Here is a 17456-nt window from a genome sequence, read left to right as displayed (position 1 = left end):
GTTTGGTGCCCTCCTAATTTCCAAGTTTCAGAAAGTTCTGTCTGAAGACTGCTGCGGAACAGGGATATCTCCTCCGTCCCCCTCCCCGCCACCCTCAACCAGCCCTCTGGGCAGTGCACGTGGGACAGACACCCTGGTGGGCTTCCTCCGCCCACCCCCCACCCCCCGCAGGCTGATCAGTGTTTTAACCTGGCCCCCAGCCTAGAGCCAGCACGGCGCGCCGGGGGCGGGCAGCCAGGCCACATACCTGCATGACCTGTGTCCTCCAGTCCAGCCCCACACTGTCATGCCTGCAAGGCCCGTCTTGGCGGGACTGGCCATTAGCTACCGGGACCTGTTTTGAAGATCTTCCCGATCCTTCGCTGCGGAATGAAGCCCCCCCACGCCCCCATCCTCGGGCCGCTCCTGTCGCCTTATCTGTTTGTTTTGTACTAGGGATTGAACCCAGGAGCGTTTAGCCACTGAACCATTTTTTATTAAAATAAATTTTTAAAATTCAAAATACTTTTTAAATTTTGAGACAGGGTCTCAGTTGCTTAGGGCCCCGCCAAGTTGCTGACGCTGGCTTTGAGCTGGCGACGCTCCTGCCTCAGCCTCCCGCGCACAGGTGTGACAGGCATGACCACCGCGCCCCCCTCTAAATCGAGGCCTCCCGCGGTGAGCCACGCGCCCGGCCCCGCCCCTCTCTGCGAGGTTCCTATAGGTCCCGCCTGCGGCCTGTCCCCGCCCCCGAGCTTGTCCCCGCCCCCGGCGGCCCTCTCAGCCAGGCCCCGCCTTCTTCCGGGCCCCTCCCTCGTCAAGAGCTGGCCCCAGCCCCGCCCCCAGCCCGTGCCGCCCGTTTCAGACCCGTTGGCACCGGGCTAACAGCTCCACCAAGTCCACCGCCTGGATGCCCGGCGGCCCGCCTTAAGCAGCCCGGTCCCCCCCCCCCCCGCCCGGCCCGCGCAGGTGAGCGGCGACTGCTCCACTGCTATGCGTCCTCCGGGTTTCCGCCGTCTGAGGACTTGGGTGGCAGAGGCCACAGGGCACCCCCTAGAGGTTCGTGCATAGGACACTGGGACGGGGTGCCAGAGAGCCTGGCGCCCACTAGACAGAGTTCCCTGGCCCGGGCTGTGCTCTGGGCATTTGAAACCTGCCCTGCACCCCGGGGGGCAATCCTGGGGACTGTGGTTACTGGGGCTCGGGTTAGTTGCAAGTGGGGTGGGAGGAAGCAAGCTGTGTGCTTCTGTCCCCAGATAGCTCTGGGGGATTCTGGCCATCTGGGCTCCTCCAAACCCAGCCCCCACCGCCGGGTCTTCCCCTCACCAAGCTGCACTTCACCTCAACCTCACTTTTCCTCATCTGGTGAATGGGCACTGGCCCCTCTCAGATTCCCAGAAGACCAGCGCTGTCCCTGAGCCAGGCCCTGCCCCACCAGGCCCTGGGGACACTGATGACTCAGATGCTTGTGATCCCAGCCCCAGGGAGGTGGAGGGTTCAGCAGAAAAGGAGAGAGTAGAGGAGAGAGGCAGTCAGAAACAGGATGGGGGACCCCCCAGGCAGAGGGCAAGCCCCCAGGAGGCGCAGGGCGCAGCCTTCGAGATCCGGGACATACAGAGTGAGGTCACCGCGGTGAGGAGGCTTCAACTGTGCGGGGAAAGTGCTCTGGCAGGGCTTGGGGAGGAGGGAGCGGCTGGAGTGCTGTGGAGTGGGGCGCCTCTCAGGCTCAGGGTGGGCTTGGGACTCCTGGGTCGACGCTGTTGGGTGAGGGATTATTTGGGGAGCTGCCAGGGAAGGGGCTGCTGGTTAGGGGTGGTTGGCATGACCTCCTAGTGGCTGGACCAGGGTCCCCTGGTGAAAAACCAGACTCAGAATTCCTGAGCTGGTCAACCAGAGGGTTCCCAGCTGGGAGGGGCGAGGCTGGGCCTGCTGGACCCTCCCTAGGCTCCCCAAGGCCAGACCCCTCGTGTACACTGCTGGGAGATATGACATAACCCTGGGTCTGTCTGGTCCGTCAACAAACACGGATTGAGCATCTAACCCAGTGCTGGGCCCCAGGGAGAGGGCAGGGAGGGCAACTGGGCACGGTTGTCTTGGAGCAGGGAGCAGTGGCTCATGGCTGGATCCCTGGTCCGGGCTGTAATGGAGGCAAAATTGGGGTGCCATCTGGGAGACTGGTGGACGTGGGGCTGTTGCAGGTTTGGGAAAGGTTTGGGACCCCTGGGTTTGAGGACACGCAGACAGTGGCAGAATTTTCTGAGCCCAGGGAGGTGGCCACAGCTACACGTGGTAGTCAGTTTAGAGGGTGGACCCCTAGGCCCTGAACTCCTTGAGGGCCCAGTAACAGGCAGTGTCCAGCCTGGGCCAGGGCCACAGGTGTGATGTTGGCCTTGGGCCCTTCTCCTTGACAGTCTCACCAACATGGGCAGTGGTACCCACAAAAGAGACCTGAAGGATAAGGAGCACACAGGTGCATGTCCTGGGGCGGAGGGAGGCGTGCCCGCGGGGAATGGGAGGGCTGGACAGGTGCATGTCCTGGGGTGGAGGGAGGTGTGCCTGTGGGGGGGAATGGGGGAGCTGGGACTACCCCCCAACAAACATGCAGGACTTGCGTGGTGCTGACATGGGGCTTCACACCCATCACTGAATGGGGGACTCAGGATTCGGGGCTGCCCAAGCAGGCCTTGGGGTCTGGGGTTCCTGACAGCCCATCACCAAGCCTCAGTTTACCCATCTGTAGACATGGGTGGACGTTAGTGAGTCTCCAGGCGCATTCTGAGTGGAGGTGACTCAGGGGAAGGGAGACACTCCTGGGATCCCTGTGCCAGCATCCGCTGAGCACAGGGCAGGGGCTGGGTTGCGCCCCAGAGGTGCCAACCGTTTGTTTACGAGCCGCCCAGGCCCCTGGGGACCCATTAGTGCTCCTGCCAGCGCCATCAGCTGCCTGTCCCTGCAGCGTTCACCTGGGAGGTGAGGGCCAACGACTGGGGCTACTACAAGCAGTTCAAGAAGAAGGTGTGCCTGTGCTGGTACAGGGACAAGTACAAGGTGGGCCCCCACCCTGCTTCCCGGAGCCCCATGGGTGCCGGGCTCCCGTCACCTGCGTCACCTCCCGTCACCTGCGTCACCTCCCGTCACCTGCGTGTGCCCTGCATTCTGATGTTATTCAGGCGCCAGCTCCTGTCTTGAACAGGCTTGGTTCATTCCTGTTCCCTGCCCCGTGAGTGAAGATGAAAGTCACCTAACACATACCCCAAGTCCTGTATCCAGCCTCCCGCGGGGCCTTGCCCGGAGCACAGGAGTCCCAGCTGCGGGACCGCGTTTAGCTGTCCACTAACGCTGGCCTCAGCGGTGCTCCGTGGGCCTGGTTCAGTAGACGCCTGACTAAATCTGGCCGTGGCCTCTCAGGCGCAGGCGAGGGCCCTGTCCAGGGAGGGCTGGGCTGGCTGGGGTCCCGGCCTGGCAGCACCCTGCATGCCCACTGGTAGCTCTCTTCCAGACCAACGTCATCCGCACGGCCAAGTACAGCATCCTCTCCTTCCTGCCCCTGAACCTCTACGAGCAGTTCCGCCGCGTGTCCAACCTGTACTTCCTCTTCATCATCATCCTGCAGGTGGGGCCCAGGCTGCCACCCCAGCCACGTCCTGGCCTGCAGGCCCCAGCAGCAGTGTCCTCTCCTCCCCCGGGACACCCTCCTCAGCCACCACGGCGCTATAGCCCTGGGCTGTGACTCCTGTGCTTGTACCCATGGGTTGCCGTCCCTCTTGTCCATCCCCCGGCCCCCACTGCAGCCTGGCACACAGAGGTGCCCAATGCGTGCTGCATGAAGGAGGGTACACCTGCCCTCCAGGCCCAGGAGGGTGTCCTGCTGGCTCTCACTGACTCCCTCGGCCTGAGCTGCAAAGCTGACCGCAGAGGATGAGGAAACAGGGTGCAGATGGGGTCCTCAGGACTGGCCAGCAGGGACAGTCAGGTCAGGATAGGGCAGGCATCCAGCAGGGAACCTCCTCTCCCTGGGGGGCACTGTTCCCAAACACCTCACCCATCCAGCGTCTTGCTTCTGGTCTGGAGAAGGTGAGATGCTCTGCTGTTATTCACTGGGTGCTTAAGCATGATTGAGCACCTTCTGTATGCAGGTTCTAGGCTGGGCATGGGGTGGAGGGACTGAGCAGTGACCCTGACCTCTGTCTGCAAGTGATTCAGGACCTGGTGAGGGGTTGGGGGCACCTGGAGCGGTGAGGATGGAGTTCAGGCCTGGGGGGGGACGGGGAGGAGGCGAGGTGCTCAGAGGGCCGTACTTGGAGGGGGTGGGGAAGCCCGGGAGGCCCCACCTGCTGGCTGACGCCGCCTGCCCACATGTGCAGGCCATGCCTGAGATCTCCACGCTGCCCTGGCTCACTCTTTTTGCCCCCCTGGTCTGTCTGCTCGCCATACGCGCCGCCCGCGACCTCATGGATGACATTGTAAGTGGAGTCGGGGTGGAGCTGCCCGGGGAGGGGACTGTGGGAAGAGGGCACGCTCTGACCCACCCTCTTGGCCCAGGGGCGGCACAGGAGCGACAAGGCCATAAACAACAGGCCCTGCCAGATCCTGACAGGCAAAAGGTGAGGCTGTGACGGGAGCTTAGGGGACGTGCCAGGACACGGGGCTCCCGCATGCTGGGCCTGGCCAGACAGGCAGCGTCCACAGAATGGCTGGCACCTTGGTGCTCCTGGGCCTCCTGGTTGAGTCTGATCAGGACGCAGGTCTGCACTTATTAGGCACCTGCCATTTACCAGGCCAGAGGCTAGCCCTGGGATGGGGACAGAGAGGAAGAGGCCCTGAGGGTCTGCTCCTATGTTGTGTGGAGCAGACCAAGGGGAGGGTGAGGGGAGGCTAACAGGCTTTTGGACATGGGCCCCAGGGTCACTGAACAGGAGCAAGGACTGAAGGAGGCCAGGGAGGCAGAGGAGGCCTGGGGGCGGTGGCCTGAGCTGTGCTGGCCTCTCACGCCTCCTACCCCGTAGGTTCTCCTGGAAGAAGTGGAAGGACCTGTGTGTGGGGGACGTGGTGCGCCTCAGCAAGGACAGCATCGTCCCGGTGAGCTGCCTGGCCACGCTCTGCCCAGCCGGGGAAGCGGCCGCCACCCGCTGCCACATTCTCTCCCTCCCCAGGCTGACCTGCTCCTGCTGGCCAGCACGGAGCCCAGCAGCTTGTGCTACGTGGAGACGGTCGACATCGATGGGTGAGAGTCCCCCAGGTTACCAGGCCCAGCAGAGTCGCCTCCCAGCCTCCAAAGAGGTGGGCGGCCAGGCTGCTTGGCCACGTGCTCGTTCAGGTTCCTGGGGGAGGACACGGGCACTGAGTGTGCTTGTACTGACAGCTGGCACCGATGGCACAGCGGGAAGGTGGTGTTAGTGCCTGAGGAGGAGGCCCCCGCCTGGGGTCTCACCGGTTTTCCCCTTTTCATGGCCAGGGAGACCAATCTGAAGTTCAGACAGGCCCTGCCGGCCACCCATGAAGAGCTGACCAGCACGAGGAAGATGGCAGCCTTCCAGGGTAAGGGGTGCTGTGGCTGTCGCACGGCCCGGGCCTCTCTCTGAGTGCCCTCCTTGGGGCTGGCATCCCATGGACTCGGGTGGTGGGCGCTGGGTGGGGTCTGGCGCTCGGCCAGCACAGATGGCGTCACGGAGCTGTTCCTCGACCCATGGGTTTGGCAGCCTTGAGTGGCTTCTGACAGGCTGGTCACCACCGCCCACTCACCTTCCCTCCCTGGGTGTGCAACTAGGGGGACCTTGGTGTCCTGTGGCTGCGCAGCGGCTGCAGCATTTTGTTGGGGCTGCGTTTTCTTTTACGCTTAAAGAGCAGCCGCACGGCCGTCGCGGGTGGTCCTGTTGAGAGCGGCCCTGGCCTCAGCTGGCCAGGAGCGGGGCTGGAGGCACGGGAGCAGGCTCCTGGCTTCCCTGTCAAGAGTCTTCACACACCTGGTGTGGGGGCAGTGGCCGCGCTGTGGCCAGTGGGGGACAGCCCGTTTCCTGCCCCACTGCAAAGGGAAGTCACTCTTGAACTGGCTCCTGTCACCCAGCACTGTCTTCCTGGATGGCGGTGGGATCTGGGAAAGGGTGACTCCCTCCCTGGCACCCTGACCCGGCTGGCTCCCTGGGGACAGATTCAGAAAGAGGCAGGGACTTTTGATTGAGCTGGCCACCCCACACCCGCCGGTCCCCGCAGACCTTGAAGGATGGGCAGGAGGCTCTCTCTGGGTGGCCTGGTCCAGCCACCCCACATCCCTCAGGGCATGGTCCCACCTTCCAGAGGAGGTGGCTGAGGTCAGAAAGTTGGTGAAAGCTTGGGCTTGCCAGGGACTCCTCTGCCCCGCCCCCCCCCCACGTTTCTGATTCCTACCTTTAGGACCAAGTCAGGTGCCCAGGCCCTAGGATGGACTGGGGCAGGCAGGAGAGGACCATTCGAGAACCTGGCAGCCCTTCAGCCCCTCCCCACACCCGTGGTTATTTCGACCCTCAGTGAGCACTGCCCTGGGTGGGTGTCTGCACCTGGAGCCCATCTGCTCAAACAGGAATGAGACAGACATCATCTGTGACAGTGGATGGCATGAGGGGGACGGGCCCTAGCACCCAGAAGAAGCAGGATACTGGATTAAGCTCCCCTCCCTCCTTCCCACCTTGTGCCTGTTCTGAGCACCTACTGTATGCCACGTGCTGGGCCAGGCCCTGGGGAAACTGTGTGACCGTGACTGAGGGTGGCTCATGACGCTGATGATACCATCTCAGGCATAAAAGTCCACCACACACCTAGGCCCAGAGCAGGAAAGGGGGGGTCTGGGGGGGCTGGCCCAGAGGGCCGCAGGAGAAGCAGGTGTGCACGGCTCGTGGCCATGAGGGATATCAGTGTGCAAGTCTGTGGCACTGCAGGACCATGAGGGTGTGAAGAGAGCCGCAGGGTGGCAGGAAGGTTTCCTGGCCTCAATTGGGGAGGGGCACAGGGAGTCCTGTGCCAACACCTAGCCACACAGTCCAGAACTCGCCTGGCACCCCTCCCTGACCACCCAGTGGCCACAGGTACCGTGTTCTGTGAGGAGCCCAACAGCCGGATGCACCAGTTTGTGGGAATCCTGGAGTGGAACAGCAAGAAGTATCCCCTGGATATTGGCAACCTCCTCCTCCGCGGCTGCAGGGTCCGCAACACAGACACCTGCTATGGCCTGGTCATCTATGCTGGTATGGTGCTCTGGGGCCCTTGCCATGGGAGCTGTTGGGGTGGGAAAGAGGAGGCCAAGCCAGGCACTGCCACCACTATGTGCCTGCTGAGCAACGCAGGCTCCCGAGGCTCCCCTGAGCCAGGGTTCACAGGCTGACCATGCGGAGCCAGCACCCGCGGTGCTTGTGTGTAGAAGGACGGGTTCGTGGTGGGGTGGACTGGCTGGTGGGTAGGATAAACAAATGGATGAGTCATGTTTGTCGTCCCGGAGACTCGGAGGCTGAGGCAGGACATCCAGGTTCCAGGCCAGCCTGGGCAACTTAGCCAGGCCCTGTCTCAAAAATAAAAGGAGCTGAGGTGTGGCTCAGTGGTAGAGCACCCCTGTGTTCAATGCCCAGGATAGGGGGGAAATGGGTGGGGGAAATGGGTGGGGTGAATGGGTGGAAAGATAGATGGATGGACTGGTACCAACCCTGCAGGTTTCGACACTAAGATCATGAAGAACTGTGGCAAGATCCATTTGAAGAGAACCAAGCTAGACCTTTTCATGAACAAGCTGGTGGTCCTGGTGAGCTGCCAACCAGAACCCTTGCAAGGGACACTGACAAGGACAGGGCTGGTCACCACTAACAGAAGCCCTATGGTCATCTTCCTGGCTTAAGTCCCCTTCCTCTGAAAAGTGTGCAGCCTGATCCGGTGAACAAGTCTTTGGGTCAGAGAACGTTTTGTTAAAATTACAGTTTTTAAAAAATGTGTAGAGGGCTGCAGTTGTGGCTCAGCGGTAGAGCAATCGCCCAGCACGGATGAGGCCCTGGGTTCGATCCTCAGCACCACATAAAAATAAATAAAGATACTGAGTTCAACTACAACTAAAAAATAAAAATTAAAAAAAAAATGTGTGGAACCAGACATGGTGGCTGTCCTCCCAGCCACTGGGGAGCTGAGGCAGGAGGATTGCCAGTTCAAGGCCAGTCTGGGCAACCGAGCAAGGCACCATCTCAAAATAAAAACATATCATGGCTGTAGCTCAGGGGCAGAGCACTGACCCTGACCCTTTGCAAACCTATGGGAAATAACAAAATGCTCACCTACACTGTCCTGAAATTTGGAACAATTCTTACAGTTTTGTCCAGTCACCTTCACTGTTTTAAAAAGTTACAGTAAAAAAAAAAAAAAAAAGAATCAAAATAAAAGGTAGAAAGACCCTGAAAGTTGACCTTGGGGGGGGGGGCCCTTCCAGGCCCCCTCCCCCCTCACCGGCCCATGCCACACCCTGGTCCCAGGGCTGCTTGTCCTTTCAGGGGAGAGCATGCCCCCTCTCTGCTCCACCCCGCAGATCTTCCTGTCCCTGGTGGTGGTCTCCTTGTGCTTGGCCCTGGGCTTCAGTTTCAAGGTGAGAGACTTCAGAGAGAAGCACTACTACCTCTGGGCCATGCACACGCGGAGCGTGTTCATGGAGTCCTTCTTGAACTTCTGGAGCTTCCTCATCCTGCTCAGCGTCATGGTGCCCATGGCCATGTTCATCCAGTAAGTCCTCCGTGGCCGCCTCGCCCACCCCTGGGCAGGAAGGCCCGCGGCGCCGCGTGACCGGTGTGTGTTCGCAGAGCCGAGTTCATCCACCTGGGGAACAGCATCTTCATCAACTGGGACGTGCAGATGTACCACGAGCCGCAGGACACGCCCGCCAAGGCCCGAAGCACCAGCCTCAACGACCAGCTGGGCCAGGTGCAGTACATCTTCTCAGACAAGACCGGCACGCTCACGCAGAACATCATGACCTTCAAGAAGTGCTGCATCGCCGGCCGCGTCTACGGTGGGCCCCGCCTCGGGTGGGCGGCCCCTCCCCAGCGGGCCACGCCCAGGCGGGGGCCACGCCCACAGCGGCCACGCCCACGCCCACAGCAGGCCCCGCCTCAGGTGGGCGGGCCCCTCCCCAGCGGGCCACGCCCAGGCAGGGGCCACGCCCACAGTGGCCACGCCTATGCCCACAGCAGGCCCCGCCTCAGATGGGCGGGCCCCTCCCCTGTGGGACCCGCCCAGGCGGGAGCCACGCCCACATCGACCACGCCCACAACAGGCTCCGCCTCAGGTGGGCGGGCCCCTCCCCAGTGGGACCCGCCCAGGGTGGGGCCACGCCCCCGCCAGGCCCCAGTCTCAAGGGGTGCCCCACTGTGGCCTACCCACCCTGCCAGTGCCCATCACTGAGGACCAGCGCCACTGCTGTGCCCACACCAAACCTGAATCACCGGCTGTGGCCACACTGCCGCAGACTTGCGTGGCTTCTCCTACCACATCCGGGGTCCCTGGAAGTCTGAGGAGAGGAGTGCAGGGGATGTGGAATTCTGAAGCGGGGTCTCTCCTCAGGTCCAGATAACAAGATTGAGACCCCTGGTAAGGTGAGTCCTGCCACCTGACCACGTGGATAGTGGGGAGTGGGCAGTGACACGCCCAGACTCAGCTGGTCACCCCCTGCCCTCCAGAAGAACCCTTACCTGTGGAACAAGTTTGCAGACAAGAAGTTCCTTTACCACAACGAGCAGCTCCTGGGCATCGTCCGGAAGAAGCAGGACAAGATGGTTCAGGAGTTCTGGCGCCTGCTGGCCATCTGTCACACTGTGATGGTCCACCAGAGTGACGGTGAGTCGTGGGGTGCTCCTGGCCTTACCTCCCATTCTCCAGCTGAGCAGTGGCTTAGAGCCCTAGGGGCCCCTGAGGTGCCCCTGAGTGTCCCTGGCCTCTGAGCTGGCCCTGTCCAGCTGGAGTGTGCTCAGTCCAAGTCCTAGGCATCTCCTTAAGGCCGTCCAGGCCTGTGGCCAGGCAAGATTGCTTCGCGTTGGGATCAGAGGCAGAAGGTTCCGAGGAAAAGCACGTGCAGGGTTAGGGCCTGAACCTCAGGAATCTGGTTTCACTAGGGAGGTCACACAGGCCAGACCCAAGTGGTCACCTCCCTTGGGCTTAGAGGCTGCCCAGGAACAGAGGCTGTGGTTCTACATTCTCAAGCTCTGACCTCCTGATTTCCTCCCCTTCACTGTGAGGTGAGATGGGACCTGCCGTGTGACCCTAAGGACCACCACAAAGTCCCGGGGAAGGCTTGTTGCCCCTTGCCCTCACCCGACTGGTCCTCTCTCCCGCCAGACCAGCTGGTGTACCAGGCGGCCTCCCCGGATGAGGAGGCACTGGTAACGGCAGCCCGGAACTTTGGCTACGTGTTCCTGTCGCGCACCCAGGACACCATCACGGTGATGGAGCTTGGGGAGGAGCGGGTCTACCAGGTCCTGGCCATGATGGACTTCAACAGCGTGCGCAAACGGATGTCAGTGCTGGGTGAGCCCTGGAACCCTCCCCACCTCGGGCTGAGGGTGGCCGGAGGGGAGCGTCAGTCGGCAGCCTGGCCTCTCCCCTACCCCCGGCACAGTCCGGAACCCAGAGGGCTCCATCCGCCTCTACACCAAAGGCGCGGACACTGTCATCCTGGAACGCTTACACAAGAGGGGTGACATGGAGATGACCACAGAGGAAGTGCTGTTTGTGAGTCCCTGCTTGGGGGAAAGGTTCAGGGATAGAGAGATGGGGGAGAGGAAGAGTGTGTGGAGAGGGGGTTGCCAGCCCTGGCGGCGATGGACTTGGGCAGGTGGTGCCCTGCACAGACCATTCTCCCCCAACCCCAGAAGCTGGGAGGGGCTGCTCTCCATCTGTCCAACCCAGAGAGATGTCTCCCTGTAATTCACACAGGGGCTGCATGGGAGGGTTGGGCTTTGGCCCGGGCACCGCCCCACCTCCAGCCCTTTCGGTGGCAAGGCCTTCCTTCATGGGCGACAAGCTCAGCTCTCCTGAGGCCTGCCCCACACCTGGGCACCTTGGGCTCTGCACACAGCCCTTGGTCTGCTTGGGATGCCGCTCGTTCTTTGTTATTCACAATCTCTTGGTCCTTGGGACTCACGACAGGCCCCAGCTTCAGGGAGCCTGCACCCTACCACAGGCCTCCTCCCATCATGTGTGTCCAGCCTGGGGCTCCCCGCCCTGCCCTCCTGCGGCAGTGGGCGACAGTTAGGTGTCCAACCTGTCAAAGTCACAGAGCTGAGGAGCTTGAGGTCCATCCCCCCTTGGAGCGGGCAGGTGAACTGAGGCCCAAGGCCTCCTGAAGCTCCCCCACCCCTGGGGGCCCTCGGTGCTCTCCAGACCCCCCAACCCCTTCCACACCTGGAGCTGCCTACGGGGAGGGAAGCCTGGGCAGCTGGGAGGGGGAGCAAGGGACCACGGGGGCCCCTTCCTTGGGGCCATCGGATGAGAGTGTGCTGGGCCTTCCACGGGGGCCTGAGACAGATTGGTTGGTGTTCCTGTCCCCTCGGTGACAGGGACTCCCAGAGGGAGGGGTCGAGGGTTGGGGGAGTCCTGACCCAGGAGGGGTCCAGGCAAGCAGAGTGGAGGTCTAGAGAAGTCTTCAGGATCTGCAGGGTGGTGACCGCCGCTGCCGCCCCAGGCCTTTGCGGAGGAGACCCTGCGGACGCTGTGCCTGGCCTACAGGAAGGTGAAGGAGGAGGCCTACGAGGAGTGGAAGCCCCACCACCAGCAGGCCTGCCTCCTGCTGCAGAACCGGGCCCAGGCCCTGCACCACGTCTACGAGCAGATGGAGCAGAAACTGCAGGTGGGCCGTGTGTGGGGCTGGCATGCGCCCGGGGACCCACCCCCCGCTGGGTCCCTGCTCAGTGTCCTCCCTGTCCCCAACTTTCCACCAGCTGCTGGGGGTCACAGCCATTGAGGATAAACTCCAGGATGGCGTTCCGGACACCATCAAGTGTCTCAGGAGAGGAAATATCAAGTTTTGGGTGCTCACTGGGGACAAGCAAGGTGGGTCACCCAGTGCCTCTCCCCCAGCCCTCTCACACCTGGTCCATCATTCCCCCATCTACCTGTCCATCTGTTTGGGTTCAGTGCTATTCTCCATATGGTCCCTGGAAAGGGAGAGACAGTAATTAAAAGTGTGGGGACCTTCTGGTGCCTCCCGTGGTTGGGCAGCTGCCGAGCATGTGGTGAGGGTCTTGTCCTCACAGGAACGCTGCAGGGTGGGGTCCTCAGCACCCATGTGTAGGAGATGGGTGCAGCAATGCTGAGAGAGCTTGAGACACCTCCCCAGAGGCGCTCAGCCACATGGGTGGCCTGTGATTCCCTGGGTCTCCACCGGGCTGGTGCCCACCTGGCTGCAGAGGATTTCATATGCCTGAGGGGACCCCTTCCTGCCCGCGGAGGCTAAAGCTGACATGTGAGGGGCATATAAAGACAAATATCCAGGCGGAATTATACTTCTCTATTATATTTTTCACTATGATTTTAAGAGATAAAGAAATTTTTGAGGATCCTAAGAGGTCATGCGAAGCCTGACCCCCGGTCTTGCACTCACCTCGTTCCCACGGCCCAGCCCCAGCCCGCAGACAGTCTCAGAGCTGGCTCCCACTGGCTGACCTGGGTGACGTGCCCTTCACTGAGCCAGTTGCCATGGCTGGGGGCGGGGTGCGCTGCGGTGATTGGCAGGGCTTTCTGGCTGGGCCGTGGAGGCGCTGAGCAGGGCTGGTTCGCAGAGACAGCGGTGAACATCGGCTTCGCCTGCCAGCTGCTGTCGGAGAAGATGCTCATTCTGGAGGAGAAGGAGATAAAGTGAGCGCCAGGCTGGGCGGGCGAGGTGGGAGGGAGGCCCTGGAGGGAGGGGCGAGGGAGGCCCGAGCTGACCCCAGCTGCCCCTCAGCCGCGTCCTGGAGACCTACTGGGAGAGCAACAACAACATGCAGACCAACAAGGGCTACCTGAAGTTCGTGTCACAGGTCAAGCTGGCCATGATCATTAACGGGGACTTCCTGGTCAGTGTCCACTTGGGGTGGGCAGTGAGAGTCTTAGTATGGGGGAGGAGCCTGGGGGAACTGCAGGCTGGTGGTGGGCACCCCAAAGAGCTCCCAGGGGAGGCTAGTCAGGACCTCGAATGAAAACAGAGAGAGATGGCACGGAGGAGGCCAGAGCAGGTCCAGCCAGGGATGGCGATACCGGGATCTCGGAGGGCATTCTGGGAAGGCTATTGGACAGGGGCTGAGCATAGAGAGCCCGGAGCAGGCAGAATGATGCCCCCCTTCCCCTGTGCCAGGACAAGCTGCTGCTATCCTTGCGCAAAGAGCCCCGGGCTCTGGTCCAGAACGTGGTGGTGGATGAGGCCACCCCGGATTCTAGCCAGGTGAAGAGGGACTACCTTCAGGCCAGGCGGATATCCCTCATGTGGCGGAGCTTCGGGACCTCCGTGGCCTCTTCCGAGTCCAATACTACAAAGACCCCAAACAGCCCCGAGGTGCTTCGGGAGCGGGCCTTTGTGGACCTGGCCACCAGGTGCCAGACGGTCATCTGCTGCCGGGTGACGCCTAAGCAGAAGGCTCTGATAGTGGCGCTGGTCAAGAAATACCAGCACGTGGTGACCCTGGCCATCGGGGACGGTGCCAACGACGTCAACATGATAAAGAGTGGGTGGTGGGCAGCAGGGATGAGGTGGGGGGCCTGGGGGTGCTGGGGGCCTGGCAAGCTGGTTGGGTGGCTGTGGGCTGACCAGCTGCATGTGCCCTGCAGCTGCGGACATCGGCGTGGGGCTGTCGGGTCAGGAGGGCATGCAGGCGGTTCAGAATAGTGACTATGCGCTGGCCCAGTTCCGCTTCCTGCAGCGGTTGCTGTTGGTGCACGGGCGTTGGTCCTACATGCGGGTCTGCAAGTTCCTGCGGTACTTCTTCTACAAGACGGTGGCCAGCATGATGGCTCAGATCTGGTTCTCTTTCTACAACGGCTTCACTGCCCAGGTGGGCATCAGTGGGAATAGTCTCCCCTCAGGAGCAGCAGGTGGGCCCACACAGAATGCTGGGGCTCCCCCCTGGGCAAGGCTGGCCTGAGGTCACACTGGCACATGCTGTGTGCCTGACGTGTCCAGGGTCCTTTGGTGAGTGAATGCTGTGAAGCGAAGGCGTGCTCCAAACGCACTTCCCCTGGGGCCATGGAGGGGACGGAACCCCAGAGGAGGTGATGGTGGGAGCTGGGTCCCTGACTCCTAGCCGCTCACTGGTGAGGCAGTGTAGACTGGATGTGTTCTTCAGGGCTGAGAGGAGACACAGGGCACGGTTTTCCCTTAGTGTAAGGAAATGGCCTGGAATTCCACTTTTCCAGAGGTAGGGAGCTGCCCGTCACTAGTCCCGGGCATCTGAGAGGGAGCTCCCCAGAAGCACCCTTGCGCGTCCCCTTCCCCAGGCCTGGAATCAGCCACAGCCTCAAGGAGCCTTGTTTCTTCATTAGTGAGTGGAAGTTAGACCCCACGGTCTGAGGTGGTGGGGGCTCAGAGCCTCTGGGACGCTCTTACCCTTTCAGAAAGCAGAGCTAGAGACGTGCACAGACGGACTGGTGTGTCTCTGGACCCACCACATCTGTGCCTCTCCCCACCCTCCCTAGCTGTCATATCTGCCTGTCATCTCTGTTGTCTCCTCTCTTGTCTGCCACTCATCATCTCTACCAGTCCTGGGTCTGTTGCCCACCTACTATCTTATCAGTCTGTCTGTCTGTCAATCTCCACAGTGTTTCCACCTGGGAGGGGTCTGGGCTGCTGTCCCTGGGGCTCTTCCACTCTGCACCCCTCAGGGGTCCCCTAAAGCTAAGGTGCTGTGAATTGAGAACTGCTTGCAGATCCTGCTCTCCAGCCGGTCCACCTGCCGCTCTTTAGGGGGCCTCCATTAAGGCACAGACCGGAAGTGCTTCCTACAGAGGCCGCCTTCCCCACCTTCCGCGCTCCAGCCTTCCCCGTCCTCTCAGCCCCGTCCTGGTCCAGTAGTAGATCCAATTTTGGCCTGGACCCCTCCCCCAAGTGCCTGGCCAGCTTGGTGGGGCTCCTGGGGCCCAGATGTGCCTAGGCCCCTGGCCATGGGGCATCTGAAGGCCACCCTGTCCCCCCACGCTCCCGGCACAGCCCCTGTACGAAGGCTGGTTCCTGGCGCTCTTCAACCTGCTCTACAGCACCGTGCCGGTCCTCTACATCGGGCTCTTCGAGCAGGTGAGAGGTGGGCCTTCTCCAGCCGAGGGCCGGGGCCAGGCTGGGGGCCACAAGCCAGGCCCAGGGTCCCAGTGGCAGGGGCTGAGCCCCGTCTCATGGGGAGTCCTCAAAGGGGCCTCTTGACAGCACCCCACACCCCACAGAGCCTCCTCGTGGGAACCCTGTGTGACCAGTGGCTAGTGGGGGGTCTGTGCCCTTGGGTCCTTCTGCCCCCGCCCTGGCCCACGAGCCTCCACCCCTAGGATGTGACCGCCGAGAAGAGCCTGCAGATGCCCGAGCTGTACACCGCAGGCCAGGAGAACGAGCTCTTCAACTACTGGGTGTTCTTCCAAGCCATTGCCCACGGCATGGCCACCTCCCTGGTCAACTTCTTTGTGACACTCTGGGTTGGCCACGACTCGGTGGGACCCTCCAGCTTCAGTGACTACCAGTCCTTTGCTGTCATTCTGGCCCTGTCGGGGTTGCTGTCCATCACCCTGGAGGTAGGCAGCCCCGGGCCCTCGTCCCCCTGGCCTCTGCTTCAGGGGCCCCACAGGGGGATCTGGCCTCCTGGTCCTCAGCTGCACCCTTCCCTGTCCAGGTCATCCTGATCATCAGGTACTGGACAGTCCTGTGCCTGCTGACCATTTTGTTCAGCCTGGGTTCCTACGTCATCATGACATATGCCACTCAGAGCTTGTGGCTCTGGAAGATGTCACCCAAGGCCTTCCCATTTCTGTGTGAGTCCCCAGTAGGGGTTGTGATGTGGGTGCCCACAGTGTGGAAGGTGGCCCAGGCATGGGATGGTCCTTGATGACAGCTATGCAAGGGGGTGGGCAGACCACAAGTCACCCAGTGAAGGGTCCCAAGAAAGGGGCTGAGTCTCTGGAGTTTGTGCATGGTGACTGCAGGGGAGGGGAGGGGAGGGGGGGCACCACACGGGCCCTGCCGTGACTCACACCCTGCCCAGATGCTGACCAAAACGTGCTGGCCCACCCCTTGAGCCTGCTGGTGATCCTGCTGAACGTGTCCCTGAGCACGCTGCCCGTCCTGGCCTTCCGGGTCATCTACCAAGCGCTCAAGAAGCCACGTCGTAAGGTGAGGCAGGTCCAGGGTCGGTCCAGAATCAGGTTCTGGCAGGACACTGGTGGGCTCCCTTCGGGAGGGAAGGACCTGGCCAGGGCCCGTACACCCAAGGCTGTAAATGCCCCCAGGAGGCAGCGACCTCAGGCCAGTCAACAGCCTGGGGCAGCCCGAGTGCCCTGTGCTGCCCCTTTGCTCTGCAGCCAGAAGAGGAGGCCCTGCCTGAGGACATTGTCACCGTGGAGGCCGCACCTCCCCTGCGCAGGGGGACCCCCTCACGGCGCTCCAGCTACGCCTTCTCCCACCGCGAAGGCTACGCGGACCTCATCACCCAGGGCACGAGCCTGCGCAAGTCCACCAGGAGCGACAGCGAGGACCTCTCAGATTCCACCGCCCCCTCGGACGCGGAGGTGTCCCTGAGCTGCCAGCAGCCCCCCGGCCTCGCGCGGAGGGCCTCGGGCGCGAAGAGGAAGAGTCTGCAGCGCCCCAGGAAGCCGTCCTTGGAGGACACACAGACCTGGAGTGGGTCAAGCTCGTCCGCGGCTGCAGAGGGGCCGGGTGCGTTTCCCTCAGAGAGCCGCTCCACTGTCAGCAAGACGTCACCTGCCACCACGAGCAGGCCACCGGGGTCCACCCAGGAAAACAAGCCACTTTCTGAAAGTCAGTCTCGGCTCTTCTCGAGTCATCCTCTGCCTTCGGGCCAGACGGTGAAGAGCCAGCCGGAGCCCCTGGAGGGACGGCCGCCCTCGGTCCAGACCCCGATCCGGGAGAGCTGGCCGGGTGTCTGGCAGAAGGAGCGCCACCCTGCCACGGAGGCGGTGGCGCCACTGCCCCCACCGACGCCCGCACCCCCGGCAGAGGCTCTGCTGCCCACCCTGGAGGGGTCGCCCCCGAGTGAGCAGCCCATGGAGGTGGAGCGGGGTCCTGTGGAGAGGCAGCCCTCGCCCATGGAGTGGCTGCCAGAGCTGCCCGAGAACCAGTCGCCACCCGGTTGAGCAGGGCAGCCGCCCCCAGAGGACCACTCGCTGCCCCGCAGAGGCCACCAGCAAGCCAGAGCCTGCCTCCGATGACCAGGGCCACAGCTTTTCATTTTCTAATAAACCAGGGTCCCCCTGACCCCAGGGTTGCTTGGGGCTCACTCCTTTCCCCACCTGGGGAG

General features: G+C 62.2%; 1 protein-coding gene across 8 annotated transcripts; it reads left to right on the top strand.

Moving 5' to 3' along the window:
* Nucleotides 1–833: 833 nt before the first annotated feature.
* On the top strand, nt 834–17413 carry Atp8b3 (ATPase phospholipid transporting 8B3). 8 transcript variants are annotated; one of them, XM_078032973.1, is made up of 28 exons: nt 835–948; nt 2391–2449; nt 2936–3027; nt 3479–3592; nt 4344–4442; nt 4522–4583; nt 4986–5058; nt 5133–5203; nt 5435–5517; nt 7029–7196; nt 7656–7744; nt 8513–8703; nt 8781–8989; nt 9541–9572; nt 9657–9813; nt 10312–10500; nt 10592–10704; nt 11657–11821; nt 11913–12024; nt 12753–12828; nt 12917–13028; nt 13307–13673; nt 13777–14000; nt 15152–15235; nt 15478–15717; nt 15816–15954; nt 16185–16312; nt 16501–17413. In XM_078032973.1, the coding sequence occupies exons 2-28, from the start codon at nt 2401–2403 to the stop codon at nt 17290–17292; spliced, it is 4230 nt and encodes a 1409-aa protein (XP_077889099.1). In that variant the 5' UTR covers nt 835–948; nt 2391–2400; the 3' UTR covers nt 17293–17413. The 8 variants fall into 8 exon arrangements, with proteins under 8 accessions (XP_077889119.1, XP_077889099.1, XP_077889115.1 ...); XM_040290728.2 differs by lacking the exon at nt 835–948 and adding an exon at nt 1436–1611 and having other exon boundaries at nt 7038–7196; XM_040290725.2 differs by lacking the exon at nt 835–948 and adding an exon at nt 1436–1611.
* Nucleotides 17414–17456: the final 43 nt, after the last annotated feature.

This window comes from Ictidomys tridecemlineatus, chromosome 2 (genome assembly GCF_052094955.1).
Source record: "Ictidomys tridecemlineatus isolate mIctTri1 chromosome 2, mIctTri1.hap1, whole genome shotgun sequence".
Taxonomy (NCBI): Eukaryota; Metazoa; Chordata; class Mammalia; order Rodentia; family Sciuridae; genus Ictidomys; species Ictidomys tridecemlineatus.
Note: the sequence above shows the minus strand (reverse complement) of the source record. Positions and strands in the feature narration are given on the sequence as shown.

Bases quoted from the DNA above. Each gene is read 5' to 3' on its own strand.
- Atp8b3 (XM_040290725.2), top strand. From the start codon at position 1,523: ATGGGGGACCCCCCAGGCAGAGGGCAAGCCCCCAGGAGGCGCAGGGCG. The intron at 3,028-3,478 runs GTGGGCCCCCAC...GCTCTCTTCCAG, and splicing joins GGTACAGGGACAAGTACAAG to ACCAACGTCATCCGCACGGC. The intron at 8,704-8,780 runs GTAAGTCCTCCG...GTGTGTTCGCAG, and splicing joins CCCATGGCCATGTTCATCCA to AGCCGAGTTCATCCACCTGG.